A 14,959-nucleotide genomic window follows, 5' to 3' on the forward strand; every position below is an offset into this window, starting at 1 on the left:
AAATTATGCCCATACATAAAAAATACTTCTGCTACAACTGGTAGTTAACTGCAGGACTCAGTTCTCAAAGAAGCTCTTTGGGTAGAAACTATGAGTAAATACGAGTAAAATTAAGGAGGGTTTGGCCTTTAAGAGATTTCTGATTGAGAGTATTTAGAACATTCTGGGCTAAGTAGAAACTTTTGAATATAATATATTGTGAATATAATATAGGAGTATCATTGGTCTGATCCAAAGTAGCTTTTTTTTAATGCTTTGTGAGTCTGTTGTGAAGGAAAAGGAAACCCTTTGGGAATCATGTAAACTATAGAATGATGGCAGGTAATTAGCAAGGATAGATTGACACCCATGTCCTCTGCAGCCTTGCAATGGATCCTATCCGACCACGCTTCAGGGGCCTGTCTCCCGTGCACCCATCTCAGTCTGTGCGGATGCCAGGCTCTTGGCCACAAGCTCCAAAACCTTTGGACCCATCTCTGAGCGGGGCAGGACCTGCAGGCAGGGGCCATGTGTTTGGAAAGCAAAAGGAGCCGAGTCCACAGAGTGAGCCAGTGCAAAAGGTAAGATCATGTCTGTGTACATAGTAGCAGCATGCAGCTTATCGTTAGAGCAAATAATGGATTTCAGAGTACTTAGGAAACTGGGAAGCCCCATATGAAAGCAAGGGTTGTTTTTATTTCCCCCTTTAACAAGTAGTTTCATCTTCTAGGAATATATTTCAAGTTCTTGAATTGCAGGTCTAGAAAAAGTGCCTCATAATGAATGTTAGATGGACTTGGGTAAATGGCTTAGCTTCCTGGCTTCTAAAAGTATAAATATGTACATACATACTTGACAGGTTTAGAGATACAGCCTTTAGTGTTTAGATTTCCACTGTGGGTTGGACTCTATGGTATTAGCCACCGTTGCCTCTGAGGTCATAATTGTTAAGAATAGTTCCTTTCAGAAGGCTTTTTGCCCAAATCTTAAAGAAAAAAAGGATCTTCGGCTATTGTTACTGCTGTGTATATACTTATATGGATGTGCATGCTTAATTTCCTGATTATATAGTAATTTTTAAATTGTTTTTTGCCTGTGATTAACAAATTTCAAAGAATGGAGAGTTAGCAGATATAGGAAGAACCTAATAATGCAGTTGTGACCATGTTAAGTAGTGTTGACCATGTTAGATGTAACGTTGTTCTATAAAAAGAAACACTGATGACAGTAATCCTGTGTTTTCACTCAGATGGATTGCTTGAGTCTATATGTGCGACTCTGATTGGTGTGACAGTAGTAAACTTCCAAGCCACAGGAAAACAGTAACAAGTCTTGTTGAGGATTGTTTAAAAAAAACACACAAAACCCCAAGACTTCTGATACCCTTAAATTACATGTTTTTTGGGAAAATTTATTAGCTGGTATGCTTGTGCCCTCTTACCTTAGGTGTACAGAAATGAACTAGAAAAGTGGTTCTGTTTTATTTGGAATACTTACATTAAATCATGAACTATCAGTTCAGTTGCTCAGTCCTGTCCAACTCTGCGATTCTATGGACTGCAGCCAGCCAGGCTTCCCTGTCCGTCACCAACTGTTGGAGCTTGCTCAAACTTTGTCCATCGAGTCTGTGATGCCATCCAACCATGTCATCCTCTGTCATCCCCTTCTCCTCTTGGCTTCATTCTTTCCCAGTGTCAGGGTCTTTTCTAATGAGTCAGTTCTTCGCATTGGGTGGCCAAAGTATGAACTATATTTATGCTTAAAAACCTAGTATGAACTATATTTATAAAATCATGAACTATAATTATGTTTAAAAGCCTAATATGGCATAGTTATAAGTGTTCTTAAAGAAAACCATAAGAATTTAAACAATTTTTATGAGGTACTTTTATCCTTTGTTCTTGACATTTATAGAATTTGAAGTGGACGATTTTTATTATTTACCAAGGTTTGAAGAAAACCAACAATATTTCTGGCCTTTTAAACTGTATCTTAGAGTAACATGATTCTCTGACTTTCTGTAGGAGTCTGTGGGTTTAGTCTCAATGTTCCGAGGACTGGGCCTTGAAACAGCATCCCAGACCCCTCTGAAACGGGAGATGCTTCCTTTAGGTATGTGGAAAACTAACTTGAGAAAAGGTGATGTTGTGTGATGTGATCATTGATGTGATCATTGCTTTGTTCTTAAATTAACACAGTTTATCTTCAAAAAAAATTACTGTATTTTACAAAATGTTCAGCTTTCAGTTACAGCTGGGATCTGACCTTTCCTTTAGGTAGAGGCATTTTAGGTCTAGGCTTACCTACCAATATGGCATGCAAAGACAAAGAAGAACCCCATCCCACTTTTCTGGATCCTTCATTGTTGGCAGCTGGGGATATCAAGATGGCAGAGGCCTCCGTTGGTTGGAATAGGTGGGTAAAGTTGCCCCCTTGGGTAGCTATCAAATTTAGGTGAAATAGCTCCAAGTCCAAAGAGAAACTCTAAAGTGGGTTATATTGTCTCCCAAGGAAACAGTGCATGGTTTCATGGTAAGAATGGCCTTTTTCCAAAAGTAGTCAGTAACTACTGACCCAATCAGTCTTTGAACAAGGTAAAAGCAGTTTTCCACAGCACAGTTCACCACCCTGTTTGCTATAAGTCAGACTGATGGTGGTGATTCTTTATCCCAGGTGGGTCAGACTTCCACCTCAATTTCTGCTTTGGAAGTTGGCCCTCAGAGTCCACATTAATACTAATTGATGAGTGAGTCTTGTTGGCATATTGGATTCAGAGAGAATCCCAATGCTTGGGTCCCTTTTGCTGACTCCTCCAGGGAAAGAATGAGATTTGAGGACTCATTTAGTTGGGAGCATAGATAGAAGCATGATTGAGAAAGTCCTGATTTGTCTCTCTTCAACGATGCAGGATGCTCAGAAGAGGAAATTTGGATGCATCTTTGTTACCAGTGGGAAGAGCAGCTGGTGGTTTAGGCAGAGGAATATACAAGGCTCCCAGTGCTCTCAGCCTGGCTTCTCAGGATCCTGCCCAGCTCTCACCTCTGCCTCCTCTGCCCCAGGCCCCACTATACTCTCTTGATAGCCCTCCACTTGGAACTGCAGAGCGCAAGAAGTAAGTCGGGAGTGCTGCCTTCCTGCTTGGGGATGGTGTAGCGGAGGCCTTCTCAGAGGGTTGCACACCCTGTGCCGTTGTGTCTAAAGTCCTCCCTGGTGGTAGGCACCACAGGGTTTTTTGTTTCGTTTTTTGACAGTGGAGAGAATGACAGAAGAGGTAGACAATTCCTGATGAGGTGAAATGGGGTTAGTGCTGATAATATGTATCAATCAACTCATGGCTTTTCATTTCCTTCCCAATTCAGACATAGATAATTCCTTGTCATGTTGTAGATAAAGAAGTTATCTGGGAAATACATTGCAGTTGTTCATTTTTCTCTACAGAACTAATTCTTTTGTTCTTAGTTAGCTGGCCTAGTTATTCTAGTGATATTACTAGGATGAATACGGTGACCTTGCTGCTCTAATTAGAAATTGCAAGAATTTACCTTCTTTCTTTCAAAGCTTCTTTTGTATGTCTTGAGGGCCTGTGTACCTATAAAATACTACTTCCCCCAATATGTCTTTCCTTCTTTCTTTGCTTTCTCTGTATTTTTGTGGCATGGGCTGTTTGTTTTTCATATCTGTGGGTGCTTTTACTTTTTATTTTTATGTTCTAGAGAACTTTTTGTGAAGCAAGGATCAAAAGGAACACCTCAATTTTTGGGATTGAACCTTATCAAAATACAGTGTCATAATGAAGCAGTTTATCAATATCATGTGACTTTCAGGTATTCATAGCTTCCCCCCCCCCCCCCGCCCCGTATTTACTTCTTAGAGAGCAGTAAAGAAATAGTTCAATAGGAATAACTGAATTGGTTTTCTGTATAATTCCTGATGCATTTACCCCCCTACAGAACTTCAAATACTCAAATCCTTGCAATAAGTTTGAAATTAACTTTTCTGTGTGTCTGTTTAGCTATATTACCTATCCAGATTTTAACTTAATAGGCGCAATTTTATGCATAAAGTTAGAAGTGGATTTTCTTTGAAGTTAATGAAACTTAAGTTCAAGGCCTTTTATTTGCATGATACTCAGTTGTACTGGACTCTTTGCAACCCTGTGGACTGTAGCCCCCCAGGCTTCTCTGTCCGTGGGATTTCCCAGGCAAGAACACTGGTGTGGTTGCCACGCTCTCCTCCGGGGGATCTTCCCAGTCCAGTGATGGAACCTCGGTCTCCCGGGTCTCCTGCACTGGCAGGCATGTTCTTTACCAGGGGCACTGCCTGGGAACCCCTTTACTCGCATAGACCCCTTCATAACCTTTTAACTTACCTGTATTTGTATTCCTTTTCTTTAGTGATATGGAGGAAAAGAAAATAGATTAAAAGAACAAAGGGGAGCATGGGCCATGAGAAATAGCCAGTGAATTAGCCACTTATTTTAAACGTTTGTAAGATGATTGAGAAATGAAATACTAATTAGAGAGGGTAGCCGGATTGCTTTAAATGTTTCTGTGAGGTGAGAAACCAGAGCTGAGCATGTATGACAAGAGAAGGAGCCAAGAAACTGGGTGAAATTGAACTCACAGGAGGAGAAGGTAGTGAGAATGGTCCTGTTCTGGAACGTAAGGAACAGAGATGGGTGTTAATGGGAGGAAAGTGGACTGGCGACTGTTCCTGAAACAGAACTGGTATGTGACTCCTCATGGATGTCTGCATTGACCAGGCTGTGGAGACAGCGTGGATTCTATACATTTTGAGATTGTAGTTGCGGACCTTTGGAGCTACAATGTGATGAGAATGCCAGGCCCTTGAGAGAATACTGAGAGGATGCACTACAGTGACTGGTCGTCCTGTGGATTCCGTGACATGATAGAGCTCTAAAATGACTAACTCAAAAGTTGTCTGGAGCATAACGCCTTGTGTATATTAATATGAATTTTTTTGAAGAAGTGTTTTGAAATGTGATGTTAGCATGTGAGTGCTTAGTTTTGGGGATGACTGCACTGGATTACCACCTGAACTTTTTATAGTTTTTATCTTTCTTCACATACTTGAACACGCTTGACCCTTTTTAGCCTTGGATTTGTTTAAACTTCGTAGCTGTAGGATAAGGTTGTGCATTACTGTAATCTAATGGGAAAATCATTGTACAAAGTAGCTATTGGAATTTTTCAAAACTGTAAGATTTGTGCCAATGAATTGATAAAAAGTTGAAATTGTTGAATGAAAAATGGTCTAGACTATAATACTGTTTTTTAAAAATATATTTTTTTAAAAGTGTGTATTTCTACAGTTGTTGGATCAGAGATTAGCAGACTATGACAGACCTGCCAGGCAAATCTGACCCACTGCCTATTTCTGTAATAAAGTGTTGCTAGAACATAGCCTTGCTTATTGGTTTACCTATGGTCTATAAGGCTTTTGCACCATGTTAGCAGAGTTGAGTAGTTACAGCAGAGACCATATGGCCTCTAAAAACTTTCTGTAGAAGTTGTTTGGCCCACTGATCTAATCTGTCGAAGAATGTACCCTGACATGCTAAGACAGTTATGTTTGAGAGAGGATTGTTTTTATTTTCTGTGAGCCTTGGGTCAAGAGTTCTTTTTTAGTCAGATAGATATATTTGAATTGTTTAGTATGACCACTAGATGGAGCAGTAGTCACAAGTGACTGTTTCTCTAACAAACCTACTGCCCTGCTGTAAAGTCAAACTGAAGTAAAATCCTCTTTATTTTCTAGCCCCAACGTGGAGTGCAAAAGCATGAGGGTTGGCATGTTGAAGGACCATCAAGCTGTCACCGGAAATGTCACTGCTTTTGATGGATCCATTCTCTATCTACCTGTTAAGCTTCAGCAAGTGAGACCAAATAGGAAATGCACTTTGGGACAAAGCCAGAGTGGTGGGAAATCATAGTGTCCCTGAACATTTGGGTTGTACTTTCCTATTGTGAGAGGGAGGGCTGACTTCTCTGCAACCAAGAAATTACAAACTGAGAAACTATTTATATATGAGTTCTTTCTAGTTCCTTCTCTCTTTAAGAGGAGTGGTTGGAAGCCTTTGACCTCAGTGACAAAGAATACTATAAGATTTCAAAATCACGAGGCTCTATTGCTAGTTCTCCATTGGGTGTCTCTTACCAAATCCTCTTGTAAATTCTGATTGTCCTGCTGTGATTTGTCTAGTGTGGACAGCAAAATAATAAAAAAGAATAAAACATGATTAAGATATGTTAGTGTTCTAGAACACAAGTTGGATTAGATTAGGGCTTGGTAATGTCATTTCTTTTACATACATATGTTTTTTTGTTAGGTTCTTGAGTTAAAGAGTCAAAGGAAAACTGACAGTGCTGAGATCACCATTAAGATTCAGTTGACAAAGATCCTGGAGCCCTGTTCTGACTTGTGCATTCCCTTCTACAATGTTGTATTCCGTCGGTGAGAAATGGCTGAAATCTTATTTTCTTTAACCTCAGTCTTTGTAACAGAGCTCTTCAGGAGCCTTGGATGATATTAAAGCTACAGTGTGTATATAAAGAGTTTGGAAATATTTAATAAATAAATGCATGACATTAAAGGCTAACTTATCTCGGGTGATTGGACAGATTTGGGTATATGAAAGTAGATCTGAGGTGGTTGGCTAGAAGGGAATGGGTTCCTTTGATTCATTCCGGAAGTGTAAAAGCAAATGTTGATGGTGTATATTTAATGATGTTACATTAAACACCATGATGGGTCTACATGAAGAGGTAGTGTGTAAAAATTTTTGCTAGAATTTCTCTTGGTCCTTTGAAGGTTTGGATATAAATAGCTCATAATTTTTTATTTTTACTCTTCTGAAAACTCAAATTTTCATGAAACTGTTATTCCCAAACCACTTGTTTTATAAAATACAAAACCTGATTTCTACTTAGTAAGCTGAACTGCTAGGAACAAACATAACTTCCTGTGCCAGACTGATATTCACAAATTTAGAAGTGGACTCTCTTGTGCTATTTTTAGTTAATAGGGTAAAGTAATGTAAATTGAGCTTGGGAAGTTAACTTGATTTTTGGTTACCTAGTTAGGAGAAAATGCTGCAATCATTTGCATATACAGCAAGATAAATGCTTTGGTAATTTTTATTTTCCTTTTGGTAAGAGTGTTCTGTCCATAAAAGCTATATTGTGCAAAGAGCATCAGTCTTTCTGCCCTTTGAGGCTTCCAGAGGAAAATGTAACTAAGAGCACTTGAATTTATTTATTTATTTTTAAATCTTCTACTAGAACACTCATTCTTTACTCTTTATTTCAGGGTAATGAAACTTTTGGATATGAAACTTGTTGGAAGAAACTTCTATGACCCTACAAGTGCTATGGTGCTGCAGCAGCACAGGTTGGTGCTGGTTTCTTCTTCCTCAGTTTTTAATGTTCTACAAAGAAAATTTTCATTGCAGTCACTGTATCGGTTTTTTATGATAGCAGGTACAATTTGTGAGTTAATTGTTTTGTTAAGTTCATAGTGATGCTGACTTCATTTGTTTCCTATTGCTTTCTCATTGTTATTGGGGAGGGGCAGTATCTGCCCAAAGTATTGCCTCAAATGAGGGCATGGAAATATCTCTGGTTCTTTTAGCATCCCAGGATAAAGGCCATCTGTGTCTTCAGATTGCAGATCTGGCCAGGCTATGCAGCTAGCATCCGGAGGACAGACGGAGGTCTTTTCCTGCTAGCTGATGTCTCCCATAAGGTCATTCGGAATGATTCTGTGCTCGACATCATGTGAGTGGATGGATGGGGGGAATCTGCCTTTAACAAGTTAACAGTTTTCTGAGAAGTTCAGTAGTAGCTGCTAATAAATACACATTTAGCCCATTGTTTTTTTTGGGTTTTAAATTGTAGAACAGATTAAAGATACTGAATGGATGTGCTCTTTCTGTGAATCCTACTAAGATAGACATCTGAATAGAGACTGGCTATGCTTAGACTAAGGAGGAATGTATCTAAGTCTGTGGTTGAGAAGACTTAGTGTAATATACATACATCCTGAGTTTTTGTTTAAAAATATTATTCTAGTAAATATATACTGTAGTAAATACAGATGTGTACAACTTATAATGGCTACCTGAAATCCTACATTATACATAAATCTGTGTGCATCTATAATTTTTTTTAAATTTGGGTACCTAGAAGTGGATTTACTTAATGGAAAGGCCAAACACTTTAGACTTCAACTATTTACTATAATATATTTAAATACATATTGATTGATTAGCCTCTGGAAAACTTACTTTATTTTCTCACCAGCTATGTATAACTGCTAGGCTTATCAGGCTCTTGAATCTTTGCTTATTGGATAAATTCATTCATTCCATCAACATGGATTTATAGAGCTCCAGTTTGTGCCAGGGTTTTGGGACTTTGCAGTTAACAAAGATCCCTCTCCTTAAGGAGTTTGCATTGTAGTCAGGTGAGATAAATAGTAAATAATAAACACGGTAAGTAAATTGTGTAGTGTACTAGAAATGATACAGGCTGTGGAAGAAAAAACAGGTAGGAAACAGGGTAGGGGAGATCAGGAGTCCATGGGATGAGGGGCATTGGGATGGAGAGCTGTCATTTAAGCGGCATGTCAAGCTCAATTGAACCAACACTTGGAACAGGTGAGGGAGTTAACCGGGTGAAGATACAGGCTAAGGGCATTCTCATTAGAGGGACAGCTGAGGTACAGGCTTAAGTTAGAAGCATGCCTGGCTCTTCGAGAAGCAACAGAGAAACCAGGTTGGCTAGAGCAGAGCAAGTGAGGTGAGAGCAGTGGGGAGATGGAGTAGATGGAGGGACTGAGGATGGAGAGCTTGGTAAGTTGTGAAGATTTTCACTTTTACTGTGGGCGAAACATAGGGCTTACAGTCAGGAGTGGCACGGTGTGACTTGAGTTGTGAAAGGATCCCTTTCATTACTGCTTGGCGAATAGGCTTGGTGGGATGGGGTCAAAGTGGGGAAGCTAGCAGAAAGCTATAGTGCTAATTCGTGGAGGAATGAGGGTGGCAGCCGTGGTGGTAGTGAGACGTGGTTGGCCTCTGGATGTGATCTGAAAGTAGTGCCCAGTCCATTTCCTGATGGGATGTGGGCTGTGAGAGCAAGAGGGAGGATGGCTTGGATTTTTTTGAATGAATTTGTAGTGGTTTATTCTGTCTCTTCTGGACTCTGTTCTTCATGGTGGGGACCATGTTTCTTTTTCTCACATGGTACACCCAGACTGAGTTTATTCCTAGCCTATAATAAGTGTTCAAGAATGTTTGTTAAATAAAAATAGATGTCTTTGAATTCGCTCTTTTTCTTCATGGTTTCTGTCTTTGTTTCTCTGCTTAGAAAGGTCTGAAAAAGTGAAAGTATTAGTTGCTAAGTTGTGTCTGGGTCTTTGTAACCCCATGGACTGTCCCCACCAGGCTCTTCTGTCCAAGAAATTCTCCAGGCGAGAACACTGGAGTGGATTGCCATTCTCTTCTCCAGGGGATCTTCCTGACCCAGGGATGGAACCCAGGTCTACTACTTGTTTATTTTTATTTCCAATGTTTTAAACCTTCTGGAACTTATCTTGGTATGATGTTAGGATTATCACAATTGTTTTGGTAATGTTACACAATATACTGAAAAACATTTTGTACTTTAAGTATTTCTATTGATGAATCAATTTTCAGTGTTACCTTTTTTAAGGTATTACTTTTTTGGGGGGGGGGTCTTTAGTTTTCAGCAGTTTCACTGTGGAGGTATACCTCATTTTATTGTGCAATGCATTATAGTGTTCTACAAAATGAAAGTTTTGTGGCAATCCTGCATCAAAATAGTCTATGGGCACCATGATTATATTTGTTATGATGATCTTTGGTGTTACTATTACAGAAAGATTACAACTTGCTGAAGGCTCAGATGATGGTTAGCATTTTTTAGCAATAAAGTCTTTTTAAATTAAGATGTGTCACATTTTTAGACATAATGCTCTTGCATACTTAATGGACTAATTACAGTATAAACTCAACTTTATTGTGCACTGTGCTGTGGTCACTCAGTCATGTCTAGCTCACTGCTGCCCCATGAACTGGAGCCCACCAGGCTCCTCTGTCCATGGGATGTCCCAGGCAAGAATACCGGAGTGGGTTGCCATTCCCTTCTCCAGGGGACCTTCCCTACCAGGGATTGAGCCTGCATTGGCAGGCGGATTCTTTACCACAGAGCCACCTGGGAAGCCCTTTATGTGCATTGTGCTGTGCTGGGCTTAGTCACTCAGTCGTGTCTGACTCTTTGTGACCCCGTGGACTGTAGCCTCCAGGCTCCTCTGTCCATGGGGATTCTCCAGGCAAGAGTACTGGAGTGGGTTGCCATTTCCTTTCCAGGGAATCTTCCCAACCCAGGGATCCAACCCAGGTCTCCCACATTGCAGGCGGCTTCTTTAACCATCTGAGCCACCAGGGAAACCTTATATGCACTAGAAAGCCAAAGGTTTTGTGTGATTTGCTTTATTGTAGCCATCTTGAACTTAATTGCAGTGTCTCCAAGGAATACCTGTAATGTGTCTAGATGTAGTTTCCCAGTATTTCTACTGCTTAGCCCTCACCTCAAGTGTGGGCTGGATTTATTGACTTCTTTCTTTTCTTTTTTTTTTTTTGCTATTCTGGATCTTGGCTGTGGTGTGTGAGCTCTTCATTGCGGCGCATGGGCTTTCTCTAGTTGTGATGTGCGGGAGTGTCTCTGGTTGCAACACAGGGGCTACTTGTTGTAGTGTGCGTGCTCCTCTTCTTGTGGCCTGCAGACTTAGTTGCTGCTTGACATGTGGGATCTTAGTTCCCTGAACAGGGATTGAGCTTGTGTCCCCTGCATTTAAAAGTGGATTCTCTACCACTGGACCACCAGGGAAATCCCTGACTTATTTCTAATGAATGAAAAGTGGCAACAAACAGCCAAATCAGAAAATGGGCAGAAGACCTAAATAGACTTTTCTCCGAAGAAGGCATACAGATGGCCTACAGATACAAGAAAAGATTCTCAGAATCACTGATTATTAGAGAAATTGAATCAGAACTGCAATGAGATATCACCTTACTCTGGTCAGAGTGATCATCATCAAGAATTTTACAAATAATAAATGCTGGAGATGGTGCGCAGCAAAAGGCACCCTCCTCTACATTGTTGGTGGGAATGTAAATTGGTGTAGCCACAATGGAGACTGTGGAGGTTCCTTAAAAAACTAAAAATAAAGCTATATGATCCAGCATTTCCATTCCTGGGCATACATCAGAAGAAAACTCTTTAATTTGAAACGACACATCTACTCCAGTGTTCATAGCAGCGCTGTTTACAATAGACAACACACAGAAACAATTTAGATATCCATTGACAGATGAATGGGTAAAGATGATACCGTATACAGTGGAGTATTACTCACCCATAAAAAGAATGAAATAATGCCACTTGCAGTGACACAGATGGACCTTGAGATTATCATATTAAATGAAGTTAGAGGAAGACAAATATATGGTATGACTTATATGTGAAATATTAAAAAAAGTTACAAATGAACTTACTTACAAACCAGAAATAGATTCATAGACATAGAAAACAAACTTATGGTAACCAAAGGGGAAAAGAGGGGAGGGATAAATTAGGAGTTTAAAATTAACATATACACAGTACTAATTACAGAATAAACAACAGAGATCTTCTGTATATCACCGGGAACTATATTCAATATTTTATAATAATTTATAATAGAAAATCTGAAAAAGAGTACATATATATGTATAATTGAATCACTTTGCTATACACCTGAAACTAACACAACATTGTAAATCAACTATACTTCAGTGAAAAAAGAGAATATGGCAGAAGGGATAAGATAGAATATCACTTTAAAAAAATTGAGATGTAGTTGACATATAATGTTGTGTTAATTTCAAGTGTACTGCATAATGATATATGTAAATATTGTGAAATGGTCACCACAGTAAGTCACTGAGTCTTGTTAGCATCCATTTCCAGTTACAAGTTTTTTTCTTGTGGTGTAAACTTTTAAGATTTGAAAGCAGCTTTAAAATACACAGTGTACTATTATTAACTGTAGTCACCATGTTGTATATTACATTCCTAGGACATATTTATTTTATAACTGGAAATTTGTATCTTTTGCTTGTCTTTACCCATTTCATCTATTTCCTGTCCCCTGCCTCTGGCAGCCACCAGCCTGTTCTCTGTATGGATGAATTGAAGGTTTGGTTCCTTTCTTCCTCCCTTCCTCCTTTCCTTCCATTTCATACATACATGAAGTCGTATAATATTTGTCTTTCTTTGATTTATTTCTCTTAGCGTAATACCCTCGAGGTCCATCCATGTTGTCCCAAATAGCAGGATTTCCTTCTTTTCCTTATAGCTGAATAATACTTATAGCTGAACATACATGAACTGTATGTTCATGTGTGTGTGTGTTTAAATAGTATGGTTTCTTTTTCCGTTCATCTGTTCGTGGACACTTAGGATGCTTCCACGTCTTGGCTTTTGTAAATAATACTGCAGCAAACATTTGAGTGCATGTATCTTTTTTGAGTTGGCGTTTTTATTTCCTTCAGATAAATACCCAGAAGTGGAATTGCTGAATCGTATGGTGATTCTATTTTTAGTTTTTTGAGGAACCTCCATACTGTTTTTCAGTGGCTGCACTAATTTACATCGCCTCCCAAGTGTATAAGGGTTCCCTTTTCACCACATCCTCACCAATACTTACTTCTTGTATTTTTGATAATAGCCATTCTAACAGATGTGAAGTGATCTCGTGGTTTTGATTTGCATTTTCTTGATGAGTAATAGTGTGAGCACCTTTTCATGTATCTTTCGACCATTTGTATGCCTTCTTTGGAAAAATAACTCTTCAAATCCTTTGCCCATTCTTTAATCATATTTTTTTGTTGTTACTGAGTTGTATGAGTTTATTACATATTTTGGTTATTAACCCCTTATCAGATATGTGACCTGCAAATACTCTCTTGCTTTCTGTAGGTTGTCTTTTCATTTGGTTGATGGTTTCCTTTTCTGTGCAGAAGCTTTTTGGTTTGTTGTCCCACTTGTTAATTTTGCCTTTGTTGCCTTTGCTTTTGGTGTCAAAGGATGTCACTTCTGAGGTGAGATATACAAAGACTATGGTATCGGTCTTGGGTACTCTCTCTTGCTGCCTTGGGTCACTCACCCTGGGAAAGCCAGTTGCCAGGTTGTGGAGCAGCCCAGTGGAGTGAACTTAGAATCAGAACCTTCTTTGGTTGAGCTTTGAAATGTCTGTAGCCCTGGTTGACACCTTGCTTGCAGCCTTGTGAAATACCCTGAACCAGAGGCACTCAATTAAGCCACACGCAAATTACTGACCCTTCGAAACTGTGAGGTAATAAATACGTGTGATCTTTTTTAACAGATGTATTCAGACATGATTCACACAGCATTCAGTACCTATTTTAACTGTGGCTTAATATAAGTCACATAGTTGTACATCCAAGTACAATCAACTGTAGAACATGTTCATGGCCTCAGAAAGAAAACCTGCACCTCTTAGCTATCACTTCTCAATTCCTTCATCTTCCCCCAGACCTAGGCAACCACTGATATACTTTGTATATCTATAAATTGACCTTTCTGGACATTTCATATAAAAGGGTCATGTAATATATGTGTAATAATCTTTGACTTGGCATGTTTTTAAGGTTCATCCATGTTGTGATATGTATTGGTACTTCATTCCTTTTCAGTGCCTGAATAATATTCCATTGAATGGATATGTATCTTATTTTGTTTTATAAATTCGTTTAGAGACAGACATTAGAGTTGTTTTTGCTAGAGAACTATTGCAGATAACACTGCTATGAACATTCAGTCATAAGTGTTTCCTGTGGACTTGTGTTTTCATTTCTTTCCTGTAAATATCTGTGAGTGGAACTGCTGTTAACTTTATGTTAACTTTATGTTTCTCCATTTGAGGAACTGCTAGATTGTTTTCCAAAAGTGACTCTACTGTTCTGTATTCCCATCAGCAGTGTGTGAGGGTTGTGATTTGTCCATATTCTTACCAACATGTGTTATCTGTGTTTAGGATTCTCATCCTCCAAGTGGTTGGAAATGGTATAGTTTTGATTTGCATTTCACTGATGATTAGTGATACAGAAAATCTGTTTCTGTGCTTATTGGCCATTTGTATATCTTCTTTGAAGAAATGTCTACTCAGATACTTTGCCTTCTTTTTAAATGGAATCATTTGTCTTTTTATTATTAAGTTGCAAGATTTCTTTATATATTCAAGGTACAAGTCTCTTATCAGATACATGATTTGGAAATTTTTCTTTTTCTTTAGGTTTTCTTTACTTTCTTGAAGTACAGAAGTCTTCAATTTCATGAAGTCCAGTTTATCTGTTTTTCCTTTTGCTGCTTGTGTTCCTGTATCATGTAAAAATCCATTGCAGAAAGCTGAGGTCATATAGATTTACCCCTCTGTTTTTTTCTAATAGTTTTATAGTTTTAGCTCTTACATTTAGGTTTTGAATAAAATTTTCAGTGTGGTATGGGGTAGGTGTCCAACTTCATTCTTTTGCATGAGGATATCCAGTTGTTTCAGTACCATTGATTTAAAAAACTGATCTTTCCTCCATTGAATATTCTTGGCATCCTTGTTTAAAATCAGTTCAACACATGGATTTATTTCTGGACTCTCAGTTCTGTTCCATTGGTCTATGACTGTCTTTAATCCAGTGCCACACTGTCTTATTACTATGACTTTGTGTTAAGTCTTGAAACTGGGAAATACGAGTCTTTTAACCTTGTTCTTTTTTAAGATTTCTTGTGACAATTCTGGATCTCCTGCACTTCATATGAATTTTAGAATTAGCTTGTCAAATTCTACCAGTATATCAACTGGGATTCTGATGTTGAATCAGATT

General features: G+C 38.8%; 1 protein-coding gene across 2 annotated transcripts in view; it reads left to right on the forward strand.

Moving 5' to 3' along the window:
* The first annotated feature begins 368 nt into the window (after positions 1–368).
* PIWIL2 (piwi like RNA-mediated gene silencing 2) overlaps positions 369–14,959 on the forward strand; it is a 66,948-nt gene continuing 52,357 nt past the window's right edge. For both annotated transcript variants that reach the window (XM_065947127.1, XM_065947128.1), the window contains exons 1-9: positions 369–560; positions 2,004–2,091; positions 2,256–2,394; positions 2,888–3,091; positions 3,693–3,803; positions 5,758–5,875; positions 6,329–6,453; positions 7,309–7,389; positions 7,662–7,775. In XM_065947127.1, coding sequence (XP_065803199.1) covers positions 369–560; positions 2,004–2,091; positions 2,256–2,394; positions 2,888–3,091; positions 3,693–3,803; positions 5,758–5,875; positions 6,329–6,453; positions 7,309–7,389; positions 7,662–7,775 — 1,172 coding nt within the window. The remainder of the gene's footprint in view (positions 561–2,003; positions 2,092–2,255; positions 2,395–2,887; positions 3,092–3,692; positions 3,804–5,757; positions 5,876–6,328; positions 6,454–7,308; positions 7,390–7,661; positions 7,776–14,959) is intronic.

Source organism: Muntiacus reevesi, chromosome 10 (genome assembly GCF_963930625.1).
Source record: "Muntiacus reevesi chromosome 10, mMunRee1.1, whole genome shotgun sequence".
In the NCBI taxonomy this organism is placed as follows: domain Eukaryota; kingdom Metazoa; phylum Chordata; class Mammalia; order Artiodactyla; family Cervidae; genus Muntiacus; species Muntiacus reevesi.